Source organism: Macaca fascicularis, chromosome 16, assembly GCF_037993035.2.
Source record: "Macaca fascicularis isolate 582-1 chromosome 16, T2T-MFA8v1.1".
Lineage (NCBI taxonomy): Eukaryota > Metazoa > Chordata > Mammalia > Primates > Cercopithecidae > Macaca > Macaca fascicularis.
The window spans coordinates 59,941,611-59,967,864 of record NC_088390.1 but is presented as its reverse complement, the minus strand read 5'-3'; the positions used below and the strand labels follow the sequence as shown (position 1 = coordinate 59,967,864).

General features: G+C 41.2%; 1 protein-coding gene across 1 annotated transcript; it reads left to right on the top strand.

The window, feature by feature from the left end:
• Positions 1–565: 565 nt before the first annotated feature.
• On the top strand, positions 566–26,254 carry FBXO47 (F-box protein 47). Its single transcript, XM_005583992.5, has 10 exons — positions 566–830; positions 1,591–1,761; positions 6,418–6,494; positions 9,600–9,677; positions 12,811–12,919; positions 18,129–18,305; positions 19,319–19,465; positions 20,112–20,254; positions 24,242–24,401; positions 26,011–26,254. Exons 1-10 carry the CDS (start codon positions 650–652, stop codon positions 26,124–26,126), a joined length of 1,359 nt encoding a protein of 452 aa, XP_005584049.1. The 5' UTR covers positions 566–649; the 3' UTR covers positions 26,127–26,254.

The window sequence follows — 26,254 nt, the reverse complement described above, 5'->3', positions numbered from 1 at the left end:
CACCCAGCATATATTCTTTTAAAAAGTCAAAATATTAATGTAGCTTTAAAATTTCATAGTAATGTTTTTCTATTTCTTTAAAACTGAGTACTGAGTTTTTTTGTTCGAAACAATAAAAAAAGAGATGAAAATAGAGACTTTAAAACTATTTAAATTTTAGCTGTAATAAAGTAAGTGGGGCCAGGCTCAGTGGCTCATGCCTGTAATCCCAGCACTTTGGGAGGCTGAGGAGGGCAGATCACCTGAGGTCAGGAGTTCGAGACCTTCCTGGCCAACATGACAAAACCCTGTCTCTACTAAAAATACAAAATTAGCTGGGCATGGTGGCGCTTGACTGTAATCCCAGCTGCTCAGGAGGCTGAAGCAGAAGAACCACTTGAACCCGGGAGGCGGAGGTTGCAGTGAACTGAGATTACGCCATTGCACTCCAGCGTAGGCAACAGAGCAAGACTCCGTCTCAAAAAAAAAAAAAAAAAAAACAACAAAAATCTTTTGTAAATATGGAGAAACAGCTATTGCATATCATACTATCAACCTCTTTGTTAAAAAACAAAAAACAAAAAAAAACTCTTCCTTGCTTTAACTTCCTTTCTTTCTTGTCTCTTGTATTTTGTTTTTCTGACCAGGATAAATTTATGAGACAAGAAGAATGGCATCCAGAATAAATACCAATTTCACTTTGATTCCCAACCAGAAACTTAGACGTAGTAATCGTCAAACCAGCTGTTGTTCCAAGACCCTTGGCTCAGGCTTTCAACCCATATCAACATTTGGAAATTTTAAAGCCTTACCATTGGAAATATTCCAGATAATTTTAAAATATTTGTCAGGTGAGGTTTGGGAACTTATGAATAGCCTACAAAAGACACTAGGCTATTTTAAGTTTTCCCAAGAACTAGTTTGTCATCATGGGCCATGCTAAAATGTTAATGACATTCATGTTAAGTGTTTATTTTCTAAAGTTTCATTATTATCAGATAAGGAGTACAATAAGAAAGCACAATACTTAAATTATTATTATTATTATTATTATTTTGAGATGGAGTTTTGCTCTTGTTGCCCAGGCTGGAGTGCAATGGTGTAATCTCAGCTCACCACAACCTTCCCAGGTTCAAGCTATTCTCCTGCCTCAGCCTCCCGAATAGCTGGCATGCGCCACCATGCCTGGCTAATTTTGTATTTTTAGTAGAAACGGAGTTTCCCCATGTTGGTCAGTCTGGTCTCGAACTCCCAACCTCAGGTGATCCTCCCGCCTTGGCCTCCCGAAGTGCTGGGATTACAGGCGTGAGTCACTGCGCCTAGCCCTAAGTTAATTTTTTTAAATCTTCCTTTGAACACGGCAATACTTAAACTCTTGAAAACATGCCTGTAATTATGACATAGTACCTTGATTGGTAAATCCAAACATGTTTCTAATTCATTGAGAACTGGATTTTAAACAATTTTAAGATTTTTCCCCTTTTTCCCAATGAGATGATGATGGTGATAGTGATGATGATTTAGTTAACCTATAAGTTAATAGACTGTGTTAATAGTGATGTTCTTGCATTTAAGCCATTGATACATACACATATATATTTCTTTTGGTAGTGAAGGATATCAGCATGCTAAGCATGGTGTCCAAAACAGTCAGCCAACACATTATTAATTATATCTCAACCTCATCAGGAAGCAAAAGACTTTTACTACAGGACTTTCATAACCTTGAGCTGCCTGACAGGAGACAAGACTCTGCTATACTGGAGCACTACAGATCTCTAGGTAACTTATGTAATGAGAATCGCAACAAGTAAAGAACTGTGCTTAATTAAGAGAAACTTAGTATACAATCTGTAAGGCCAGTAGGAAATGGAATATATTCCAAAATGTGCGCTTCTATGATGCTTTTACTCTTTAGTGTGAGAACACTCCCTTAACCAGTTATCTTTAAAGGTGAGAAAATGCATTTTGATGTAAAGTGTCAATTCTTGTGATTTCATATAGATACAACGTCACCTATGCTTAACGTCTAGTGGCTTATTAGTTTAGGAAATTGATGTATTTTCTATGTGTCACTTCCTGTAGATCGAATGAGTTTTATCTCTTTACCTCTTTTCCCTTTCAACCATAATCTAGTCCTTAAAAATAGAAATTTAAACACATTATTATGGAAGATTATTTATCCTCTCACCAGAAACTGTGGTTTTTAAGTACATCTAGTAAGTCATTAAGCTATAATTAAACTGACCTTATCAAAGCAAATTCTGTATAATCTTTCTTCCTTAATTTATAATCATTTATGTTTTTTACTCCATTCATTGATTTCATTGCCCCTGAGAGTGCTGAAGTAAAATTCTAATTTTGACTTGACTAATGACACCGATTTGAAACCACTTTATAATTCATCAAAGCATGGCAATAAAACCAAATATCAAGATGGTGTGATTTAAATAAAGGCGTAACAGTAAGTTAAGTGAATACTGCCTTTTAGTAGCCCAAGGATGCTTAGATTTAAGATAATAAGAGTATGTGGATATGTAAATACATCAAAATGTATTTGATGATTACCTGTGTATTTGAATAAGACCAAATGAAAGAAAAGTATGTGATCTGATTACAGTGTCATTGGTTTCAGTATTTATGATTAGGCTTACTAAAGCCTGTAACAGAATATGGAAACTACTTTTTCCTACTTCTCATTATAAATGTAATTTTTCGGCTGGCCACAGTGGCTCACACCTGTATTCCCAGAACTTTGAGAGGCCAAGGCAGGCAGATCACCTGAGGTCAGGAGTTCAAGACTACTCTGGCCAACATGGCGAAACCCTGTCTCTACTAAAGATACAAAAATTAGCTGGGTATGGTGGCACATGCCTGTAGTCCTAGCTACTTAGGAGGCTGAGGCAGGACAATTGCTTGAACCCAGGAAATGGAGGTTGCAGTGAGCTGAGGTCACGCCACTGCACTCCAGCCTAGGTGACAAAGTGAGACTGCAACTCAAAAATAAAAAAAAGAATTATTTTCAGTTCATCATTAGTTGTAGAGGAAGTGGTACCTGGGTAATACAGTAGAGCTTATACTTTGGTTTTGATCTGAAAGAAATATTTCTCCCTGATCAAGTCTCAATTGCTTAAACTGACAAAAACACTAAGACAATTATATGTGTAATTCAGTAAAAAGTACAAATATGTATTGATCTTAATAGCTTTTTTAAATGGTTTTATTCATGTAATGATTTCAACTTTCTGTTTAATTTTGATGCAAACACTTCATTTATGACTAATTCTTTAAGTAAATGTTTCATATACTTACCATTTTCTCATGTTGTCATTCTTACCTGATCTGTTATTGTTTTCACTTTTTTTTTTTTTTGAGATGGGATCTTGCAGTGTTGCCCAGGCTGGCCTGTACTCCTGGGCACAATCGATCCTCCTGCCTCAGTCTCCTGAGTATCTGAAACTACAGGCATGTATGACTGTATCCAGCTTGTTTTCAGACATTAAAATAAGATTTTCAGAATGCTGTGCTTTGGGCCGGGCTCAGTGGCTCATGCCTGTAATCCCAGCACTTTGGGAAGCCAAGGTGGGAGGATCGCTTGAGCCCAGGAGTTCAAGACCAGCCTGGGCAACATAGGGAGATCCCCATTTCTACAAAAAATTAAAAAATTATCTGGGCATGGTGGCCCAGCTGAAAGCTGAAAAAAGTCATGAGGTTCAGGTATATATTTTCTTACCATAAATCTTATTTTTAGTTTGAGGACATTTGCCCTCATAGGAATGTTAACAATGTATTGCCATTTTAGGAAAATAGAACGTTTAAAGTTAGAGGAAACAAATTAGAGGACAAACCTGTTGTCCCAGCTACTCAGGAGGCTGAGGTGGGAGGATTACTTGAGCCCCAAAGGTCGAGGCTGCAGTGAGTCGATTTTGAAAATGCACTCTGGCCTTGGCAACAGAGTGAGACCCCGTCTCATATTCATACACACACACACACACACACACACACACACACACACACACACACACACAAAATGCCTTGAAGAATTTTTTTTTTTTTTTTGAGGCAGTCTCACTCTGTCGCTCAGACTGGAGTGCAGTGGCACAACCTCGGCTCACTGCAACCTCCGCCTCTTGGGTTCAAGCGATTCTCGTGCTTCAGCATCTCCAGTAACTGGGATTACAGGCATGCACCACCATGCCTAGCTAATTTTTGTATTAGTAGAGACAGGGTTTCACTATGTTGGCCAGGCTGGTCTCGAACTCCTGTCCTCAAGTGATCTGCCCTCCTCAGCCTCCCAAAGTGCTGGGATTACAGGCGTGAGCCACCGTATTCGGCCAACTATAAGTTTTAATTTGCTTCTTCATGTAAAACAGAGCAGATGGCCAATGTGGAAAGAACATTACATCTGACTCTATTTAGGGAAGAACTTTAAAAAAGTCTCTAAAGGGTATAGCAGAGCACCTATGGTTTTCTTTTTTTTTTTTTTTTTTTTTTTAAACAGCCGGTATTGGATTTTATGGTAAGTTGTGATCCTTAAAAATAGGAGTTTTATATTAGGCAATCAGCATACCAAAATAAGGCTGGATGCAGTCACACGTGCCTGTAGTCCCAGATACTCAGGAGGCTGAGGCAGGAGGATCAATTGTGCCCAGGAGTAGAATTCTAAGAATTAATGCCTAGAATTCCTTAGTTATGATGTGCTGTGAAACTGGATACCGAAGTATGAAAGGGAAAGAACTCAGCTTAAAAACTAAGCACTGAAAAATGTCTTTTTTTTCTTTTCCCTTAGTTGTCAAGTATGAAAAATGTCTTTATATACAAAAATAAAGAGGGTTTATGTTTAAAACTCAATTCTGTTCATGTGTTACTCAAACATAGCAACTTCTAAAAATAAGTTAGATTCCTATAGATTCTTCAGAATTATGTAAAGTAATTATAATCTTATGTAAAAAAGTAAATACAGAGAAGATGAAAGCTGAAAAACGTCATGAGGTTCAGGTATATATTTTCCTACCATATATCTTCTATTTAGTTTGAGGACATTTGCCCTCATAGGAATGTTAACAATGTATTGCCATTTTAGGAAAATAGAACGTTTAAAGTTAGAGGAAACAAATCATACACTTCCTGTCACTGTAGCTCACATTATATATCTCACTGAGAAACTGAGTTTTTTTTTTTTTCTTTTTAAAGTATCTGTACACAAAATCCTATACATTCTTAGCATGCAAGTCCCATAAAAGGATATCTTAGAAGGAATAAATGGATATTTCATTCTAACTGGATACTTTCTGTGAAAAAAAGAAAAAAATCTAGCCTCTGAAATTTTAAGTACTTATGACTTAAATTTTTGTATTTGGAGAGAGGGATACAAAACCTGTTTTCTCAGCCCAATGCAATTTAATCCCAGTGCTTTGTGAGGCCAAGGTGGAAGGATTACTTGAGCCCAGGAATTCAAGACCAGCCTGGGCAACAAAGCAAGAACCCATCTCTACGAAAAAAAATGTTTTTTTAAAAATTAGCTGGGCTTGGGCTGGGCATGGTGGCTCACACCTGTAATCCCAGCACTTTGGGAGGCCGAGGCAGGCAGATCATGAGGTCAGGACATCGAGACCATCCTGGCCAACATGATGAAACCTCGTCTCTAAAAATACATAAATTAGCTGGGCATGGCGTTGTGCACTTGTAGTCCCAGCTACTCAGGAGACTGAGGCAGAATAATCACTTGAACCTGGGAGATGGAGGTTGCAGTAAGCAGAGATCACGCCACTGCACTTCATCCTGGTGACAGAGCGAGATCCTGTATCAAGAAAAAATAAAATTAGCTGGGCTTGGTGGCACATGCCTGTGGTCCTAGTTACTTGGGAAGCTGAAGTGGGAGGATCACTTGAGCCCAGAAGATCAAGACTGCAGTAAGTCATGATGGCATGCCACCACACTTCAGCCTGGGCAACAGAGTAAGACCTTGTCTCAAGAAAAAAAAAAAAAAGAAAAATCTGTTTTCTCATTCTTTCCATGTTTCAGATTAGCAACTCTTAAAACATTTTCCTTTGTGGATATGGATATGAGGTTAATTTCAAGAGATGCTGAAATCTGCTTTCTATGGAATAAAGGCAAAATAAAATTTCTCTAGCGTGTCTTTATTATTGTATCTTTTATACTCTATGTATTTTTCCACGCGTCCTATAGAAGCAATTTAACAATTTTTTGCAAGATTTGATGCCAAGGCCTCTTAGACGAGCATCAGAGTCACTTGTTAAATACCATAAATGGAAAGTGTTTTGCACCCTTCCTCCCAAACTTTCTCTTAAAAACCATATCAACTCATAGTCCACTGTGATATACCACACTTGACTTTCAGGAAACATTATTCTGTGCTCTATTGATATTCTTAATTGTATTGTTGTCATTTTTTCTTATGTCTCTTTACTTTCTTAGGTCTACTGTTTAAAAGATGTACATTGCTGCTACCCACCAAGGAAAGGCTAAAGTACATTCACAAGATACTCACAGAAGTAAGATCATACTTCTAAATTAGTTTACAATCTTGATTTCCAGTAAAGATATTATTTTATTATCTCATGCTCATTTTACTCTGTATTAGTAGAATTTCATGAATTAGCACTAAAAAATTGATTTATGATAGTCTAATATTTTACCAAGTACTTAGAGATTATATAATGTCAAAATATAGTAATCTTTCACTTATTATAAAAACCATTTTCATATATAACTAAGCACATCATTGAAGTTTATTAGGTTTCTCAGAGTATAAAGTGTATTTTACACCTCATACAAATCCTAAGGAAGTTTTAAAGTAGTGATTCAGATATTATATTAAAGTGAAATAATTTCTGAATGTTGAGATTTTATTGTTTAAATGTATAGAAACATAGGAAAGTGTTTTTAATATATAAAACAACAAACATTTTATGATAATAGACTTGGAAATGTGTATCAATATGTTTGAGCATAGTCTCTTTATAAGACTTTCATATACAAATCCAAGTATACGTCCAACTCTTGATGGTTCAGTTCAACACTCAGTGGTATCTACTGTTTCTGATACACTGACTTTTTCTTTTTTTTTTTTTTTTTTTTTTGTTGTTGTTGAGACAGAGTCTCGCTTTTGTCACCCAGACTGGAGTGCAGCGGCGTGATCTCGGCTCACTGCAACCTCCACCTCCTGGGTTCAAGCTATTCTCCTGCCTCAGCCTCCCGAGTAGCTGGGATTACAGTCACCCACCACCATGCCTGGCTAATTCTTGTACTTTTAGTAGAGATGGGGTTTAGCCCTGTTGAACAGTCTGGTCTTGAACTCCTGACCTCAGGCAATCTGCCCACCTTGGCCTCCCAAAATGCTGGGATTACAAGCATGAGCCACCTTGCCCTGCCAACTTTTTCGTGTCAGCATTTACATTGAGTTCTGGTCTGTATTATTATTGCAGCTTCCCAGATGACCTTTCTGTTATCCAATTCATTACTCCCCAAAGCATTCTGTATGCTGAATCAAGATTACTCTTCCTAAAGCATCACATTCATAAATATGGTTTTTTTTTTTTGAGACGGAGTCTCACTCTGTCGCCCAGGCTGGAGTGCAGTGGCACTATCATGACTCACTGCAACCTCCGCCTCTTAGGTTCAAGCACTTCTCCTGCCTTGGCCTCCCGAGTAGCTGGGATTACAGGCATGTGTCACCACGCCTGGCTAATTTTTTTTTTTTTTGTAGATGGAGTCTCGCTCTGCTGCCCAGGCTAGAGTGCAGTGGCATGATCTCAGCTCACTGCAACCTCTGCCTCCCAGGTTCAAGTGATTCTTCTGCCTCAGCATCCCAAGTAGCTGGGATTACAGGCGTGTGCCCCCATGCCCAGTTAATTTTTGTATTTTTAGTAGAGACAGAGTTTCACCATGTTGGTCAGGCTGATCTCGAACTCCTGACCTCGTGGTCCGCCCACCTCGGCCTCCCAAAGTGCTGGGATTACAGGCGTGAGCCACAGCACCCGGCCAATTTTTTGTATTTTTAGTAGAGGCGGGGTTTCACCATGTTAGAATGGTCTCGATTTCCTGACCTGGTGATCCACGCCTCGGCCTCCCAAAGTGCTGGGATTACAGGCGTGAGCCACCACGCCTGGCCAACATAACTTTCTCTTTTTTTTTTTTTTTTTTTTTTGAGATGTAGTCTCCACCTGTCACCCAGGCTGGAGTGCAGTGGCACGATCTTGGCTCACTGCAACCTCTGCCTCCTGGGTTCAAGCAATTCTCTTGTCTCAGCCTCCCAAGTAGCTGGGACTACAGGCACCTGTCACCACACCCAACTAATTTTTGTATTTTTAGTAGAGACAGGGTTTCTTCATATTGGTCAGGCTGGTCTCAAATTCCTGACCTCAAGTGATCCACCCAACTCAGCCTCCCAAAGTGCTGGTATTATAGGCATAAGCCACCGCACCCAGCCTCATAACTTCTTGTATAAAACCTTTGCAGGGCACGGTGGCTCACACCTGTAATCCTAGCACTTTGGAAGGCTGAGGCAGGTGGATCACCTGAAGTCAGGAGTTCAAGACCAGCCTGGCCAACATGGTGAAACCCCATCTCTACTAAAAGTACAAAAATTAGCCAGGCCTGGAGGTGTCTGTAATTCCAGCTACTTGGGAGGCTAAGGCATGAGAATCGCTTGAACCCAGGGGGCGGAAGCTTCAGTGAGCCAAAATTATGCCACTGCACTCCAGCCTGGGTGACAGAGCAAGACTCAGTCATAAAAAATAAAAATAAAAAATTATTGTTATTATTAAATAAATTGTGGGCTGGGCGCGGTGGCTCAAGCCTGTAATCCCAGCACTTTGGGAGGCCGAGACGGGCGGATCACGAGGTCAGGAGATCGAGACCATCCTGGCTAACACAGTGAAACCCCGTCTCTACTAAAAATACAAAAACTTAGCCAGGCGAGGTGGCAGGCACCTGTAGTCCCAGCTACTCGGGAGGCTGAGGCAGGAGAATGGCGTGAACCCGGGAGGCGGAGCTTGCAGTGAGCTGAGATCCGGCCACTGCACTCCAGCCTGGGTGACAGAGCGAGACTCCGTCTCAAAAAAAAATAAAAAATAAAATAAAATAAATAAAAAAAATAAATTGTGAACTTCTTTGAGAGTAGAGATTTTTTTTTTTCTTTTTGAGACGGAGTCTCGCTCTGTCACCCAGGCTGGAGTGCCATGGCGCCGTCTCGGCTCACTGCCAGCTCCGCCTCCAGGGTTCATGCCATTCTCCTGCCTCAGCCTCCAGAGTAGCTGGGACTACAGGCGCCCACCACCACGCCCGGCTATTTTTTGTGTATTTTTAGTAGAGACGGGGTTTCACCGTGTTAGCCGGGATGGTCTCGATCCCCTGACCTCATGATCCGCCCGCCTCGGCCTCCCAAAGTGCTGGGATTACAGGCGTCAGACACTGCGCCCGGCTGAGACTTTTATACTACTTTTATAATCCCCACCTATGGAACACAATGCTGATCAGAATAGGTGCTGAAAAAATTCTTGCTTATTTCCATTAAATTTGAATGTCAAACCATTGTTCCACTATTGTCAAACTATAGTTTCACCAACAAGGAGGTATTAACATTGTTCTCTTTACAGGTTTCCTGCTTTAAATTCAATGGCTGTGCAGCTCCTATGCAGTGTTTAGGATTAACATGTTATGGCATGTTTTTACAGGTACATTTTTTTTAATCAGAGAAGAAAAAGGATACCTTTGGAACTGCTAACAAATAGAATATCCAGTCTCTCTTTTCATAGGTTAATAAAGTTATAATAATCTTAAAAAGAGCAAAATAAAATAAAGATTTGAGAATGTATTAATCTAATAATGTTTGCTATCTCAGATTTTCGTTTTGAATTTCTCAGTGGTAAAAAATGTTTGACATTTATTTATCCCCCAAACCATTCTACATGCTGAATGAAGGTTACTCCTCCTGAAGAATTAGTGTCCTCAAAGTTTCTACTAGTTGTAAAGATTAGAAATATTATGGGGTGGTGTGTGTGCATGTGTGTATCTATATCTATCTATATAATGAGTTTAGTCTTGGGCTAGTTATTTAAGGTGTGATATTAGTAATCAGTTGTATTAATTCAAGAACATTTTGACTGATCTTTTATATTGTAAACAAAGAAGATAATAATTAGCGTTTACTCAGCTTACTATGTGCCAAACACTGTTCTAAGTAGTTTACATGTGTTGATTAATTTTTATTTATTTATTTATTTTTTGAGACAGAGTCTTACTCTGTCACCAAGCCTGGAGTACAATGGCATGATCTCAGCTCACTGAAACCTCCGCCTCTCAGGTTCAAGCGATTCTCCTGCCTCAGCCTCCTGAGTAGCTGGGATTACAGGCACCCGCCACCACGCCTGGCTAATTATTTGTTTGTATTTTTAGTAGAGACAGGGTTTCAACATGTTGGTCAGGCTGGTCTCGAACTCCTGACCTCAAGCAATCCACTCACCTCTGCCTCCCAAAGTGCTGAGATTACGAGTGTGAGCTACCACACCCGACAACATGTATTGACTAATTTACATTTACAACAACCTTGTGAGGCAGGCACTGCACCCATAAGAATCTTGCTGTGCTCAGCCTACCAGCCACCAACTCGTACTCACCCAGATTGCAGGGGTCTAAGCCCTTACTAATCCTCTTCCAAGACAGATTTTTCTTATTTAATTTTGTTTTTTACTTGTTTCTTTCTTTCTTTGGGACATGTAATACATATGTATATATTCATGTACATTTACAATGGTACACAATGTATAAAGTAAAAAGTTAGTCTCTCTCCTTGTCCACTGAGTTCCCTTCACCAGAAGTAATCAGTTATCAGTTTCTTATATGTCCTTCCACAGGGAATAAGATTAATTTTTATTTATTTATTTATTTATTTATTTTTGAGGCAGAGTCTCGCTCTGTCACCCAGGCTGGAGTGCAGTAGCACAGTCTCGGCTCACTGCAGCCTCCGCCTCCCAGGTTCAAGCAATTCTCCTGCCTCAGCCTCCCGAGTAGCTGGGATTACAGGTATGTGCTACCACACCCAGCTAATTTTTGTATTTTTAGTAGAGACAAGGTTTCGCCATGTTGGTCAGGCTGGTCTCAAACTCCTGACTTCAGGTGATCCTCCCGCCTCAGCCTGCCAAAGTGCTGGGATTGCAGACGTTAGCCACCACGACCAGCCAGATTAATTTTTTTTTTTTTCTTTTTTGAGATGGAGTCTCGCTCTGTCGCCCAGGCCGGAGTGCAGTGACACGATTTCAGCTCACTGCAACCTCGGCCTCCTGGGTTCAAGTGATTCTCCTGCCTCAGCCTCCCAAGTAGCTGGGATTACAGGGGCCTGCCACCACACCTAGCTATTGTGTGTGTGTGTATGTGTTTTTAGTAGAGACAGGGTTTCACCATGTTGGCCAGGCTGGTTTCAAACTCCTGACCTCAAGTAATCCACTTGCCTCGGCCTCCCAAAGTGCTAGGATTACAGGCGTGAGTCACTGTGCCCAGCCAATAAAAGATTTTTGGTTGTTGACGTTCAAAAGTCATAAATAGCCAGGCACAGTTGCTCACACCTGTAATTCCAGCACTTTGGGAGTCTGAGGCAGGCCAATCACCTGAGGTCAGGAGTTCAAGACCAGCCTGACCAACATGGTAAAACCCCATCTCTGGAAAAAAAGTCATACATAAATGCTCAGAATTGTCACATTGAAATTGGATCATTCTCATTTATAAGCAATATCATAAATGACAACTGCGGGTGTCAAAGGGATTCTACTCTAGTCTTAAAGCCATAGCATGGTTGTAAGTCAGATATCTAAACTGTGTTCAGGGTTTTGGTTATTTGCCTCACATTGTCAAAGTTCAGGATTCAGTACCATTTAAACCTTCTCAAACAAACAAATAAAAAAGTTCTGTCCGTTGCACTCCAGCCTGGGCAACATAGTGAGATTCCATCTCAAAAAAAAAAAAAAAAGTTATCTGAAAAGATACTTCCTTTCCAACCAAAAAGAAACTGAATTTTGGAGCTTTCCAAGTTTTGTTTATGTTAATTTGTTATTAATTTGATAGTTCCATAATGGGTAAAAATTGCACATCACCTTGATCATGTGCTAAAAACAGTTACACTCATAAAGCAGTAGTGACTTATGTTCTTGTTGTTGTTTGTTTGTTTTGTTTTTTTGATACGGAGTCTCACTGTGTTGCCCAGGTTGGAGTGCAGTGGTGTGATCTCGGCTCACTGCAATCTCCATCTCTGGGAACAAGTGATTCTCCTGTCTCAGCCTCCCAGGTAGCTGGGACTACAGGTGCGTGCCACCGTGCCCAGCTAATTTTTTGTATTTTTAGTAGGGACAGGGTTTCACCGTGTTAGCCAGGATGGTCTCAATCTCCTGACCTCATGATCTGCCACGTTGGCCTCCCAAAGTACTGGGATTACAAGTGTGAGCCACCGCGCCTGGCCTGTTTTGTTTGTTTGTTTTTGTGACAGAGCTTTGCTCTTGTCACCCAGGCTGGAGTGCAATGGCATGATCTCGGCTCACTGCAAGCTCCGCCTCCCAGGTTCAAGCAATTCTGACTCAGCCTCCCAAGTAACTGGGATTACACATGCCCACCACCATGCCTGGCTAATTTTTGTACTTTTAGTAGAGACGAGGTTTTACTATGTTGTCCAGGCTGGTCTCAAACTCCTGACCACAGGTGATCCGCCCACCTTGGCCTCCTAAAGTGTTGGAATTACAGGCGTGAGCCACCACGCCTCGTGTGACTTATGGTTTGACTTGATAGTCTGAATATCCACAATGTTTTCTTTATTTTCCTCAGACCTTAACAGCAGGTTGGGATGAACTTGAGTGCCATCGCGTTTATAATTTCTTATGCGAACTGACTAATCTCTGCCGCAAGATGCAAATGGCTGTCTGCAGCAAACCAGGTAAAAAACTACAATTTGCATATAATTTATAGAGATTAAAATAGAAAAAAGAGAGTTTTAAAAATGTAATTAAAAGTAATTTTGGCCAGGTGTGGTGGCTCATGCCTAAAATCCCAGCACTTTGGGAAGCCAAAGTCGGAGGATCACTTGAGTCCAGAAGTTCAAGAGCAGCCTAGGCAACATAGTGAGACCTTGTCTCTACAAAAAATAAAAAATTATTCGGGCATGGTGGTGTGTGCCTGTGGTCCCAGCTACTCAGGAGGCTGAGGTGAAAGGATCGCTTGACCCTGGGAGGTCGAGGCTGCAGTGAGCTGTGATCGCACTACTGCACTCAGCCTGGGCAACAGAGTGAGACCCTGTCTCCATAAATAAATAAATAGTGGGCCAGGTGCCGTGGTTCACAACTGCAGTCCCAACATTTTGGGAAGCCGAGGCAGAAAGATCCCTTGAGGCCAGGAGTTCAAGACCAGACTGGGCAAGACAGCAAGATCTTGTCTCTACAAAAAATAAAAAAAAATTAGCCAGCCGTGATGGCATGTACCTGTAGTCCCAGGTACTCAGGAGGCTGAGGTGGGAGGATAGCTTGAGCCCACTAGATTGAGGCTGTACTGAGCCAAGATCAAGCCGCTGCACTCCAGCCTGGGCAACAGAGACCCCTTTTCAAAAATAAAAATAAAAATAAATTGTGGCATACATAATAGCAAAAGGACAAAGAAATGTAAGGGAATGATAAATACTGAATAAGACAGTGAGGTAGAAAAGCAGTATGAGATTGGAGAAAGAGGGCTTCAACTGTATTGATGATCTTTTATTCGTTAAGCCAGCTGGTAGATACAAAGGAGCTCATTATAGCATCCTGTAAACCTCTCTATATACCAGAAATATTTCATATTTTTAAATTATAGAACCTTATATCGAGCTGTTTCACTCTGAGAAACTCCCACAATGTGCAGAAGGAGACATGTATATGAATAATCATGGCAGGCAGAGGGCAGTGACTCATGCTTATAATCTCAGCACTTTAGGAGGCCAAGGTGGGAAGATGACTTGAGCCTAGGAGTTAGAGACCAACATGGGGGACATAGAGAGATCCCCATCTCTACAAAAAAAAAAAGAAGTAGGCAGGCATGATCCAGTCACTGCACTCCAGCCTGGGTGACAGAGGAGGCCCTCCGTCTCAGAAAAAAAAACAAAACAGGTGAATGGATAAACAAAATGTGGTATATGTTGCAACACGGGTGAACCTTGAAAACATTATACTAAGTGAGAGAAGCCAGGAACACAAGGACAAATATTGTATGGTTCTACTTACATGAGATACCTAGAACAGGCAAATTCATAGAGACAGAAAGTAGATTTGAGGTTACCAGGAGCTGAGGGCAGGGGAGAGTGGGGAGTTATTGCTTAATAGTTACAGAGTTTGTGTTTGAGGTGATGAAAAACTTTTGGAAATAGACAGTGTGGTGGTTGAACAACAGTGTAAATATAAATGATGCCACTGAATTGCATACTTACAAATGGTTAGAATGGCAAATTTTATGTGATTTATATTTTACAATATAAAAAAATTGATAATATACTATAAACCATTGAATTGCACACTTTAAATGGTTGAATTGTATGGTATATAAATTATATTTCAATAAAGCTGTCGAAAGAAAACAGTGATAGGCTGGGCAAGGTGACTCACACCTGTAATCCCAGCTACTCAGGAGGCTGAAGTGGGAGGATCACTTGAGCCCCTGAAGGTTGAGGCTGCAGTGAGCCATGACTGCTCTACAGCATTCTAGCATGGGCAATAGAATGAGACACTGTCTCAGAAAAGCAGAGAAATAGTATATACCATTTCACATTCCGTTAGGATGGCTAGAATCAGAAAGTTCAATTTAGATAATAAGTGTTAGTGAGAATGTGACAACAATCCTCATATTGCTGGCGGGAATGTAAAATGGTGCAGTCACTTTGCAAAATAGTCTGACAGTTTCTCAAATGATTAAACATAGAGTTATATGATACATCAATTTCACTTCTAGGTATATAGCCCCAGGATAAATGAAAACATATGTCCACCGAGAAACGTGTGCATGAATGGTTTTGTTGTTATTGTTTTGTTTTGTTTTGAGACAGGGTCTGGCTCTATCACCCAGGCTGAAGTGCAGAGGTACTATCTCAGCTCACTGCAACCTCCACTTCCTGGGCTCAAGCAATCCTCTAACCTCAGCCTCCCGAGTAGCTGGGACTACAGGCACATACCACTATGCCCAGCTAATTTTTTTGGTATTTTTTATAGAGATGGGATTTCACCATGTTGTCCAGCCTGGTCTCAAACTCCTGGGCTCAAGTGGGCCTGTCTCAGCCTCCCAAAGTGCTGGGATTACAGGCATGAGCCACCATGCCTGGCCTACATGAATGTTAATAGCAGCATTATTCATAGCAGCCAAAAGATGGAAACATCTCAGATGTCCATCAATGGGTCAATAGATAAACAAAATGTAGTAGTACATCCATACCATAGAATATTATTTGGCCATTAAAAAGAATGAAGTGCTGTGGGGGTTGGGGGAGGGAGAACATCAGGAAGAATAGCTAATGGATGCTGAACTTAATATCTAGGTGATGGAGGGATGGGGGCAAGGGGAGGGATAATATTAGGAGAAATACCTAATGTAGATGACGGGTTGATAGGTGCAGCAAACCACCATGGCACAAACCACCATGGCACATACCTATGTAACAAACCTGCACGTTCTGCCCATGTATCCCAAAACTTAAAGTATAATAAAAATAAATAAATAAATATCTGGGTGATGGAATGATCTGTGCAGCAAACTACCATGGTACACATTTGCCTGTGTAACCTGCATATCTTGCACATGTACCCCTGAACTTAAAATAAAAGTTGAAGGAAAAAAAAAAAGAATGAAGTGCTGATACATGCTACAATATGGATGAACCTTAAAAACACTGTATTAGGTGAAATAAGCCAGTCACAAAATGCCACATACTATATGACTTCATTCATATAAAAATCCAGAATAGGGGCCAGGTGTGGTGGCTCACACCTGTCATCCCAGCACCTTGGGAGGCCGAGGCAGGTGGATCACCTAAGGTCAAGAGTTCGACACCAGCCTGGCCAACATGGCAAAACCCCATGTCTACTAAAAATACAAAAAATGTAGCCAGGCGTGGTGACAAGCGCCTGTGATCCCAGCTACTCAGGAGGCTGAGACAGGAGCATCGCTTGAACCCGGGAGACAGAGGTTGCAGTGAGCCGAGATCGCACCACTGCACTCCAGCCTGGGTGACGAGCAAGACTCTGTTTCAAAAAAAAAAAAGAGAAAAAGAAAAAAATCCAGAATAGGGAAATCCATGGAGATGGAAAGTAGAGCATTGGTTGCTTAGGGCTGGGGGTGGTAAAGGACAGAGAGATAACAAGATGATAGCAAAAAGAACAGCATGTCTTTTTGAAGTGATGAAAATGTTCTAAAATTGACTATGATGATGGCTGCACATAACTGTGAGTAAACTAAAATCCATTGAATTGCAAAACTTTAAATGGGTAAATTGTATGGTATGTGATTTATATCTCAATTAAGCTTTTGAAAAAGTAGTCCTATGTTAATCTAAATTTTTTGAGATGGATTCTGGCTCTGTTGCCCAGGCTAGAGTGCAGTGGTGTGATCCCGGCTCCCTGCAAACTCTGCCTGCTGGGTTCACACCCATTCTCCTGCTTCAGCCTCCCGGCTAGCTGGGACTACAGGCACCCGCCACCACACCCAGCCAACTTTTTTGTATTTTTACTAAAGATGGGGTTTCACCGTGTTAGCCAGGATATCTCAATCTCCTGACCTCGTGATCTACCCGCCTCAGCCTCCCAAAGTGCGGGATTACAAGTGTGAGCCGCCGCGCCCAGCTGTTAATCTAAAATTTTTGTAGCTGAGTGTGGTAACTCATGCTTTGTAATCTCAACACTTTGGGAGGCTAAGATGGAAAGGTCTCTTGAGGCCAGGGGTTCAAAACCAGCCTGAGCAATATAGTGAGACCTCTGTAACTACAAAAAATTAGCCTGTGGTCCCAGCTACTAGGGAGGCTGAGGTGGGAGGATTGCTTGAACTCAGGAGTTCAAGGTTGTAATGAGCTATGATCAATCATGCCACTGAACTCCAGCTTGGATAACAGAGCAAGACCCCATATCTATCAACAACAGCAACATAACATTTTCTTTTTTTTGGGACAAAGTCTAGCCCTGTCACCCAGGCTGGAGTGCAGTGGTGAGATCTCAGCTCACTACCACCTCTGTCTCCCGGGTTCAAGTGATTCTCCCTGTCTCAGCCTCCTGAGTAGCTGGGATCACAGGCATGTGCCACCACTGCCACCTGGCTAATTTTTTGTATTTTTAGTAGAGACAGGGTTTCACCATGTTGACCAGGCTGGTTTTGAACTCCTGACCTCAGGTGATCCTCCCACCTCAGCTTCACAAAGTGCTGGCATTACAGGCGTGAGTCACCGCACCTGGTCATAAAATTTTCATAAAGGAAAATGAAGTGACTCAGTACAAAGTATATTAATGATGTATGTCTTTGACCTTTCTCTGCATTTATTTATTTTTAAATCCAAAATTGTACAAGAGTCTGGTAAGCTTAAGCATGTCTTTTGATTGATTGACCCATTATTCAAAATATTGATTATAAATCAGGAAGGTAAGAGTAAGTAGATAGACAAATTATGAAGTTAGGGGAGTTTAAGAATAGATAATCGGCCGGGCGCAGTGGCTCAAGCCTATAATCCCAGCACTTTGGGAGGCCGAGACGGGCGGATCACGAGGTCAGGAGATCAAGACCATCCTGGCTAACACGGTGAAACCTTGTCTCTACTAAAAAAAATACAAAAAACTAGCCAGGTGAGGTGGCGGGCACCTGTAGTCCCAGCTACTCGGGAGGCTGAGGCAGGAGAATGGCGTAAACCTGGGAGGCGGAGCTTGCAGTGAGCTGAGATCCGGCCACTGCACTCCAGCCTGGGCGGCAGAACAAAACTCCGTCTCAAAAAAAAAAAAAAAAAAAAAAGAATAGATAATCTTTTGGTTACTTCCTGTTTAGAAACCTAGTTTACTATTACTAACCATAATGATTAATAAGTTGCTTTGATCACTATTCAATATGCACAGCAGCCTTTCTACAAAGAATGATTTACAATTCTTTTGTCTTCATAGGAAGTGCCCGAAAACTTGAGTTAAGGATCAGACTCTTCTGTAGGAATGTCCTCCTTGATCATTGGACACATCGAAGTGATTCTGCTTTTTGGTTGACACGTATATTAAAACCATGGCCAATGGTGAATCAGGCAAGATTACTGTATATCATCTTTGGGCCAATATCTCCTCAAGATGGTGAGCACCCATTTTTCAGGGGTGTAACATAACTGGTTCATTATTTTTACTTTAGGAAGCATATATATATATTTAAGAAGCATATATTATACACACACACGCGCACGCGCGCACGCACACATGCACACAGTGGTACAATCACGGCTCACTGCAAACTCCACCTCCCGAGTTCAAGCAATTCTCCTGTCTCAGCCTCCCAAGCAGCTGGGACTGCAGGTGCGTGCCACCATGCCCAGCTAATTTTTTGTTTTTTTGTTTTTTGTTTTGAGACAGAGTCTCGCTCTGTCACCCAGGCTGGAGTGCAGTGGCGCAATCTCGGCTCACTGTGACCTCCGCTTCCTGGGTTCCCACCATTCTCCTGCCTCAGCCTCCCGAGTAGCTGGGACTACAGGCGCCTGCCACCACACCCAGCTAATTTTTTGTGTTTTCAGTAGAGATGGGGTTTCACCATGTTAGCCAGAATGGTCTCAATCTCCTGACCTTGTGATCCACCCACCTCGGCCTCCCAAAGTGCTGGGATTACAGGCGTGAGCCACCACGCCCAGCCAATTTTTTGTATTTTTAGTAAAGACGGGGTTTCACCGTGTTATCCAGGATGGTCTCGATCTCCACTCACTGCAACTTCTGCCTCCCGGGTTCAAGCGATTCTTGTGCCTCAGCCTCCTGAGTAGCTGGGACTACAGGCGTGTACCACCATGCCCAGCTAATTTTTGTACTTTTAGTAGAGACAGGGTTTCACAATATTGATCAGGCTGGTCTCAAACTCCCGACCTCAAGTGATCCTCCCACCTCGGCCTCCTAAAGTACTGGGATTACAGGCATGAGCCACCACACCTGGCCAGAGATGTTCAAATCTATACTATTACCAGAATTGACTTCTTGTTATGAAAGTTAAAATGAAAGTAGCTTGTATAAGTAATGGGATTCCATTATGCAATTCACTTTCCTTTTTGAACAAGTCTTTATCACAAAGCCAACTATTCTGTCATAGCCTCGTTTTTGTTTCAATTCAGGACAGGTGGTTTGGCAGAAAATGATAGAAGAACCTACAGATGAATTCAGTCTGAAAGGTTTGGCTGATGCCATTAAGCTACTATATGACGCTAGCACTAAAGAGTGGACAGCAGATGATGTTATCAGTCTTGTAGATGAACTATCAGGTAAAAAAATATATTTACTAACATAGAATAATAGAAGTTTATTGTTAAAATGCAGTTATAAAATTGTAACAAATGATGTGTCCGTTGGAAACACTGAATGCTCTAAAATATTTAAAGAGTTTGGCATTATGTTTGAAAAGAATGCATATAATGAACTTACTTTCCTTTGCTTGTCAATTTTATAAATAAACATTTATTATTATTATTATTTGAAAACCTCTTCGTTTAATTAGCTCACTTACTCCCATGTTGTAAATTCTCAGAAACACCCTCCTAGGTTCCGTAAGAAGCCCTCTTCTGCAAGTAAAGGAGAGGTGAAACAATTATTCCTATTCCTGCATAATCCTTTAAGATTCTAAAGTTTACAAGGATGCTTTCCTTGCACAGCACTTTGCCTGCTGACCTATGTGTAGGAGAATTGCTTTGATTATATTATTAGTATATTTGTAAGAGTCTCCATGACATGGCAATAACCTGTCTCTAACTGAATGCCATAATTGGTAAACTAGAGCATTTTTTTTTTAGCATTTCCCTCGGCACTAATTGTATTTCCAATAAAGTGATAAAATATTGCATGTACTTAATGGTATTTACTATAGCTGTTGTGTGATTTCTCATTAAATAATTGTTCTTCCTCTAATAAAAGTGGTTCCCCGTGAGTGGCTTCTAGAGAATAATGCACGTCTCCTAATGCTAAGTGGAAACAACATCTGTTTCACTTTCATGGCTAGTAAAGCTGTGAATGGACGGACCATTGAACTGGCAAGGCTCATAGTCTTTTTAGCTTTGGTAAGCAAAAATAAGTTTTTCTCTAGCAAGTTGTTTAACACTACAATTGACCTACCAGGGAGCTGCCCTTAAGGAACTGAAACGTGGACAAAAAACATTTCGTAAAAATGAGTATTGAAGTATATATTTTTAATGTTTCTTTTTCAAAATATTAAAACATTTGTTTTGTTTTATTTTGTTTTTTGAGACAGAGTCTCACTCTTTTGCCCAGGCTGGAGTGCAGTGGTGCAGTCTCAGCTCACCGCAACTTCCGCCTCCCGTGTTCAAGCAATTTTCCTGCCTCAGCCTCCTGAGTAGCTGGGACTAGAGGCGTGCGCCACTATGCCTGGCTAATTTTTGTATTTTTAGTAGAGACGGGGCTTCACTATGCTGGCCAGACTGGTCTTGAACTCCTGACCTTGTGATCTACCCGCCTCGGCCTCCCAAAGTGCTGGGATTACAGGTGTGAGCCACCGCACCTGGCCCAATATTAAAACATGTCATGAACTATAATATTTGGAATCATCCCTTCTATTAATCTCTCCCCACTTCAAGTCTGGATTTTCGTTATACAGTTCTGTTAAGTTATATTCTTTTTTAAAAAAATCCATTTTAAGAAAAGTCTCCCATTTGATTTACTTCAAAATAATCACTGTGGGGGTGGGTTGGGTAGAGGACTTGGGAGCAAATGGAGATAGAGTTGAAATAAGATTGATAATTGTTGAAACTGGGAAATGAATACTGGGAGTTTATTATATTATTCTCTCTAATTTTGTATAGTCAAAATGTTTCAAAATAAAAAGTCTTGAAAATATATTTAGGGCCGGGCGCGGTGGCTCAAGCCTGTAATCCCAGCACTTTGGGAGGCCGAGGCGGGCGGATCACAAGGTCAGGAGATCGAGACCACAGTGAAACCCCATCTCTACTAAAAATACAAAAAATTAGCTGGGCGTGGTGGCAGGCGCCTGTAGTCCCAGCTACTCAGGAGGCTGAGGCAGGAGAATGGCGGGAACCCGGGAGGCGGAGCTTGCAGTGAGCCGAGATCGCGCCACTGCACTCCAGCCTGGGCAACAGCGTGAGACTCCGTCTCAAAAAAAAAAAAAAAAAAAAAGAAAATATATTTAGGCTGGGCAGGATGGCTCACACCTCTAAACCCAGCACTTTGAGAGGCTGAGACGGAAGGATCACTTGAGCCCAGGAGTTCGAGACTAGCCTGGGCAACATGTCGAAACCCATCTCTCCAAAAAATACAAAAATTAGCTGGGTATTTTGGCAACATCTCTGGTCCCAGCTACTCAGGAGGCTGAGGTGGGAGGATTGATTGAGCCTGGGAGTTTAAGGTTACAGTGAACCAAGATTGTGCCACTGTACTCCAGTCTGGGCAACAGAACGAGACCCTCTCCCTTCTCAACACACACACACACACACACACACACGTGCATACATATATATAAAATATTATATTTATTTAATATTTATTTAACACAAATTTGTATTGAGTGCTTACTATGGGCCATAAATTATGAGATTCTTGAGCCCAGGAGTTCGAGAGCAGCCTGGAAAACACAGCAAAACCCTGTCTCTACAGTAAAAATTTTTTAAAAATGGCCAGGCATGATGGGTCATGCCTGTAATCCCAGCACTTTGGGAGACTGAGGCAGGCCGATCACCTGAGGTCAGGAGTTCGAAACCAGCCTGGCCAATGTGGTGAAACGCCGACTCTACTAAAAGTACAAAAATTAGCCAGGTGTGGTGGCGGGTACCTGTAATCCCAGCTACTCGGGAGGCTGAGGCAGGAGAATCACTTGAGCCCGGGAGGCGAAGGTTGCAGTGAGCAGATCATGCCATTGCACTCCAGCCTGGGTGACAGAGTGAGATGCTGTCTCAAAAATAATAAATAATAAAAAAATTTAAAAATTTTAAAAATTAGCCAGGAGTTGTGGCATGCGTGTCTGTGAGCTCAGCTACTCAGGAGCTGAAATGGGAAGATCACTTGAGTCTGGGTGGTCAAGGCTGTGGTGAGCCAAGATAGCACCACTGTACTCTACCCTGGGCAACAGAATGAGATCCCATCTCAAAAAATAAGTAAAAGGCTGAGTGCAGTGGTTCATGTCTATAATCCCAACTTTTTGGGAGGCTGAGCCCAGAGGATCACTTGAGGCCAGGAGTTCCAGACCATCCTGGGCAATATAGGGAAAGCCTCAATTCTACAAAACATAAAATAAAACTAGCTGGGTGTGGTGGTGTGTGCCTATTGTCCTAGCTACTCAGAAGGCTGAGGCGGGAGGATCACTTGAGCCCAGGAGTTTGAAGCTGCAGTGAGCTATGATCACACCACTGTACTTCAGTTTGCATAGCAGAGGGAGACCCTGTCTCTAAAAAATAAATAAGTAAATGAATAAGTAGGAGTTCACCAGGCAGATAGAGGGTGGCAGCAGGTTATTCAAGGCAGAAGAAAAATGGGATCATGTGACTGTATTCAGAACACTGTAAGCAGCTGAGTATGATTTCTGAAGGGTAAAATCTGCAGAAGAGTAGAAGGAGGTGAGGTTAGACGTGAAGGGAGAGGCTAGGTAAGGAAGGGTTTTGTGGGCCATTCTGTGGAGCTTCAATCCATTTTCTAATAGGGAGCTACTGACAAGTTCTATGAAAGAGAGAGACATAATTGGCTTTGTGTTTTTGGCAGATCGTTTTGGCAGCACTATAGCAAATGTAATGGAGAGAAAATCACTAGGGGTGGGGAAGCCTTCTCTAGAAAGCCTTCTCTTATTAACATGTCAATTCTGATCATTAAAGTTCTCTGAATTGCCTCTGATTTGTCTTCTCTATCTTCATTTACTATTAGTGTGCTTAAGCCACTGTATGTGTGGGGTAGGTCATCTCCCAAAATAGACTGCAAGCTCTTTGAAATCCAGTGCTGTGTCACTTATTTCTTTCATAGTTCCTAGTACAGTATTTTACACATAATAGTCAATAGATCTTTCCTATCACAGTGCTATTATTTAGTTACATTACTACACAGTTTATTTTAATAATGTGCATTATTTGGCTATGTGAGTTAAATTGGCAATTAAGGATGTTAGTAAAGAAACTTTTTACTTTTCAGTCAATTTTAGCAGGAACATGTAATATTTACTTTAAATATTTATTTTTTCAATAATGAAGAAATTTATTCCCTAAAATTCTCAAGATGGAAAGTCGACAATACCATACAATTCTCTTGCTTATTGAAATTGCCCATTTGTCTGTCATCCTCATTGAACTTCTTGAAAATAGAGCCATGTCTTTATGGTTTCTCATTGCATCTTCAGCTCCTGACAGGTGCTCAATAAATGTTTATTGAACGAGTAAATGAGCAGAATTCTTTTTTTCTATGTTCAGTAACTGTTATATATATATATATATTTGTTTTATATATATTATATATATTTATTTTGTGTGTGTGTGTGTGACGGAGTCTGGCTCTGTCCTCCAGGCTGGAGTGCAGCAGTGTGATCTCCGCTCACTGCAACCTCTGCCTCCTGAGTTCAAGTGATTCTCCTGCCTCAGCCTCCTGAGTAGGTGGGATTATAGGCGCCCGCCACCACGCCTGGCTAATTTTTGTATTTTAATAGAGACAGGGTTTCACCATGTTGGCCAGGCTGGTCTCGAACTCCTGACCTCAGGTGATCCGCGCACCTTGGCCTCCCAAAGTGCTGGGATTACAGGCATGAGCCACCGTGCCTGGCCTGTTTTCAATATTAGGTATTGCATTAGTAAATAATATTCTATGATAATCTTAAATTAGGCTTGTATTTACTTCATACTTTTTTCCCATTAAAATCGTACCATTTGAAAGCAAAATAGTATTAGTTACAAGGGCATTTCCCATGTATAGACTCAGTATGGCGTCAGGTATCATAAATTATGTAAAATCACAAACTATCATTGTTCATCATTGTTCACCATTTTCAAATTCTATAGCTTTCTTCACATGAAGGTTTACAATGCTTTATATGTCTAAATCAGGTGTGTGAGAAAGAACTATACTGCATGGATTGGACAGTTAAAATGATGCAAAAAGTCTGCAAAGTCTTTAGCACTCCAGTGGAAAGAAATAACTTCCTGCAGAATGTGGCAAATGCATTTGCATGTGTTATAATGGAAATGCTGCAATCAATTATGTCTGGTGAGTAGGAATGTACTTGGTGCACAGGTGTGCATAAAAATGCGCTCTAGTTTCCACCTAAAACGGAGATATTTTTCTCTAACAGTCCAAGAATACAAAAAAAAAAAAAAAAGCTATTTCTATGTTGACTTTAAAAAAAAAATTAACAATAAATGGAGCAGACTTCTTGTTTGTTTGTTTGTTTGTTTTTCCTTGCAATATATTTAGTTCCTGGCTTTCATCACTTTAAAAATCTAGTATTGGTTTTAATGGAGAATATAAAGTTGAAGAGTCTGCTCTGAAAGGAACCACTTTCAATTTTGCACAGCAAAAAAATTTAACTTGCTCACTTACCAACTGTCACTAGCATAAAAATATATTTGTAAATATTATTTTACAGCTTTATTAAGTAACCAACATGATAATTAACTCTATTTTACATGAGAAAACTAAGGCTTAAAGAAGTTACCTGACGGGGCCGGGCGCGGTGGCTCAAGCCTGTAATCCCAGCACTTTGGGAGGCCGAGGCGGGCGGATCACAAGGTCAGGAGATCGAGACCATCCTGGCTAACCCGGTGAAACCCCGTCTCTACTAAAAAAATACAAAAAACTAGCCGGGCGAGGTGGCGGGCGCCTGTAGTCCCAGCTACTCGGGAGGCTGAGGCAGGAGAATGGCGTAAACCCGGGAGGCGGAGCTTGCAGTGAGCTGAGATCCGGCCACTGCACTCCATCCCGGGTGACAGAGCGAGACTCCGTCTCAAAAAAAAAAAAAAAAAAAAAAAGAAGTTACCTGACTTACCAAGGTCTCAAAGTTAGAAGCAATAAAGCATGGATGAGCATCCTTTTCTTCTGACTTCTAATCTACTTTTCTTATATAATTCCTTGATTTCGGTAGTTAACCTGACTTAGTAAAGTCACTAACAAAAAGCCTTCTGTTTAAATATTACTAGGGAAGGCCAGGCGCGGTGGCTCACGCCTGTAATCCCAGCACTTTGGGAGGCCAAGGCGGGCAGATCGCGAGGTCAGGAGATCCAGACTATCCTGACTAACATGGTGAAACCCCGTCTCTACTAAAAATACAAAAAAAATTAGCTGGGCGTGGTGGTGGGTGCCTGTAGTCCCAGCTACTCGGGAGGCTGAGGTAGGAGAATCGCTTGAACCTGGGAGATGGAGCTTGCAGTGAGCCGAGATCGCACCACTGCACTTCAGCCTGGGCGACACAGGGAGACTCTGTCTCAAAAAAATAATAAATAAATAAGTATTACTAGGGAAAATTAGAACATCTTAAGTTTCAAATAAATTATATACTTACAAGGTGGGCGGATCACCTGAGGTCAGAAGTTTGAGACCAACCTGATCAACATGGAGAGACATCATCTCTACTAAAAATAGAAAAATTAGCCAGGTGTAGTGGTGCATGCCTGTAATCCTAGCTACTTGGAAGGCTGAGGCAGAAGAATCGCTTGAACCCAGGAGGCAGAGGTTGCAGTGAGCCGAGATGGCACCACTGCACTCCAGCCTCAGCAACACAGGGAGACTCCATCTCAAAAAATATATTAATTAATAAAATAAATTATATACTTAAAATTTTAACTGTCATTTTATTTTCCCTACTATGTATGGCATATAGGAGACCGTGATGAGGATGACAGAAGCTTTCTGAATTTGTTCCATCTTGTACATGCTCAGGCTAACTTCCATAAAGAGGTCCTGTATTTGACCATGAATACTTCTCTGTCTGCCTAAATCCTCAGAAAACCTTGCCTTTAGAGAACCTCACTGGACTAATGATTAGAGGAGTGGTACTTTTTCACTCAAAAAATAGCATCCATGGGACTTTTTATCATCTAAGTAACCTAAGAATTCAAAAGCTG

What these genes read in the sequence shown, in the direction of transcription:
- FBXO47 (XM_005583992.5), top strand. Translation starts at nt 650, where the DNA reads ATGGCATCCAGAATAAATACCAATTTCACTTTGATTCCCAACCAGAAA. An exon ending in GCCAATATCTCCTCAAGATG is followed by an intron (nt 18,306 to 19,318) that starts GTGAGCACCCAT and finishes GTTTCAATTCAG; the next exon opens with GACAGGTGGTTTGGCAGAAA. An exon ending in GCTGCAATCAATTATGTCTG is followed by an intron (nt 24,402 to 26,010) that starts GTGAGTAGGAAT and finishes TATGGCATATAG; the next exon opens with GAGACCGTGATGAGGATGAC.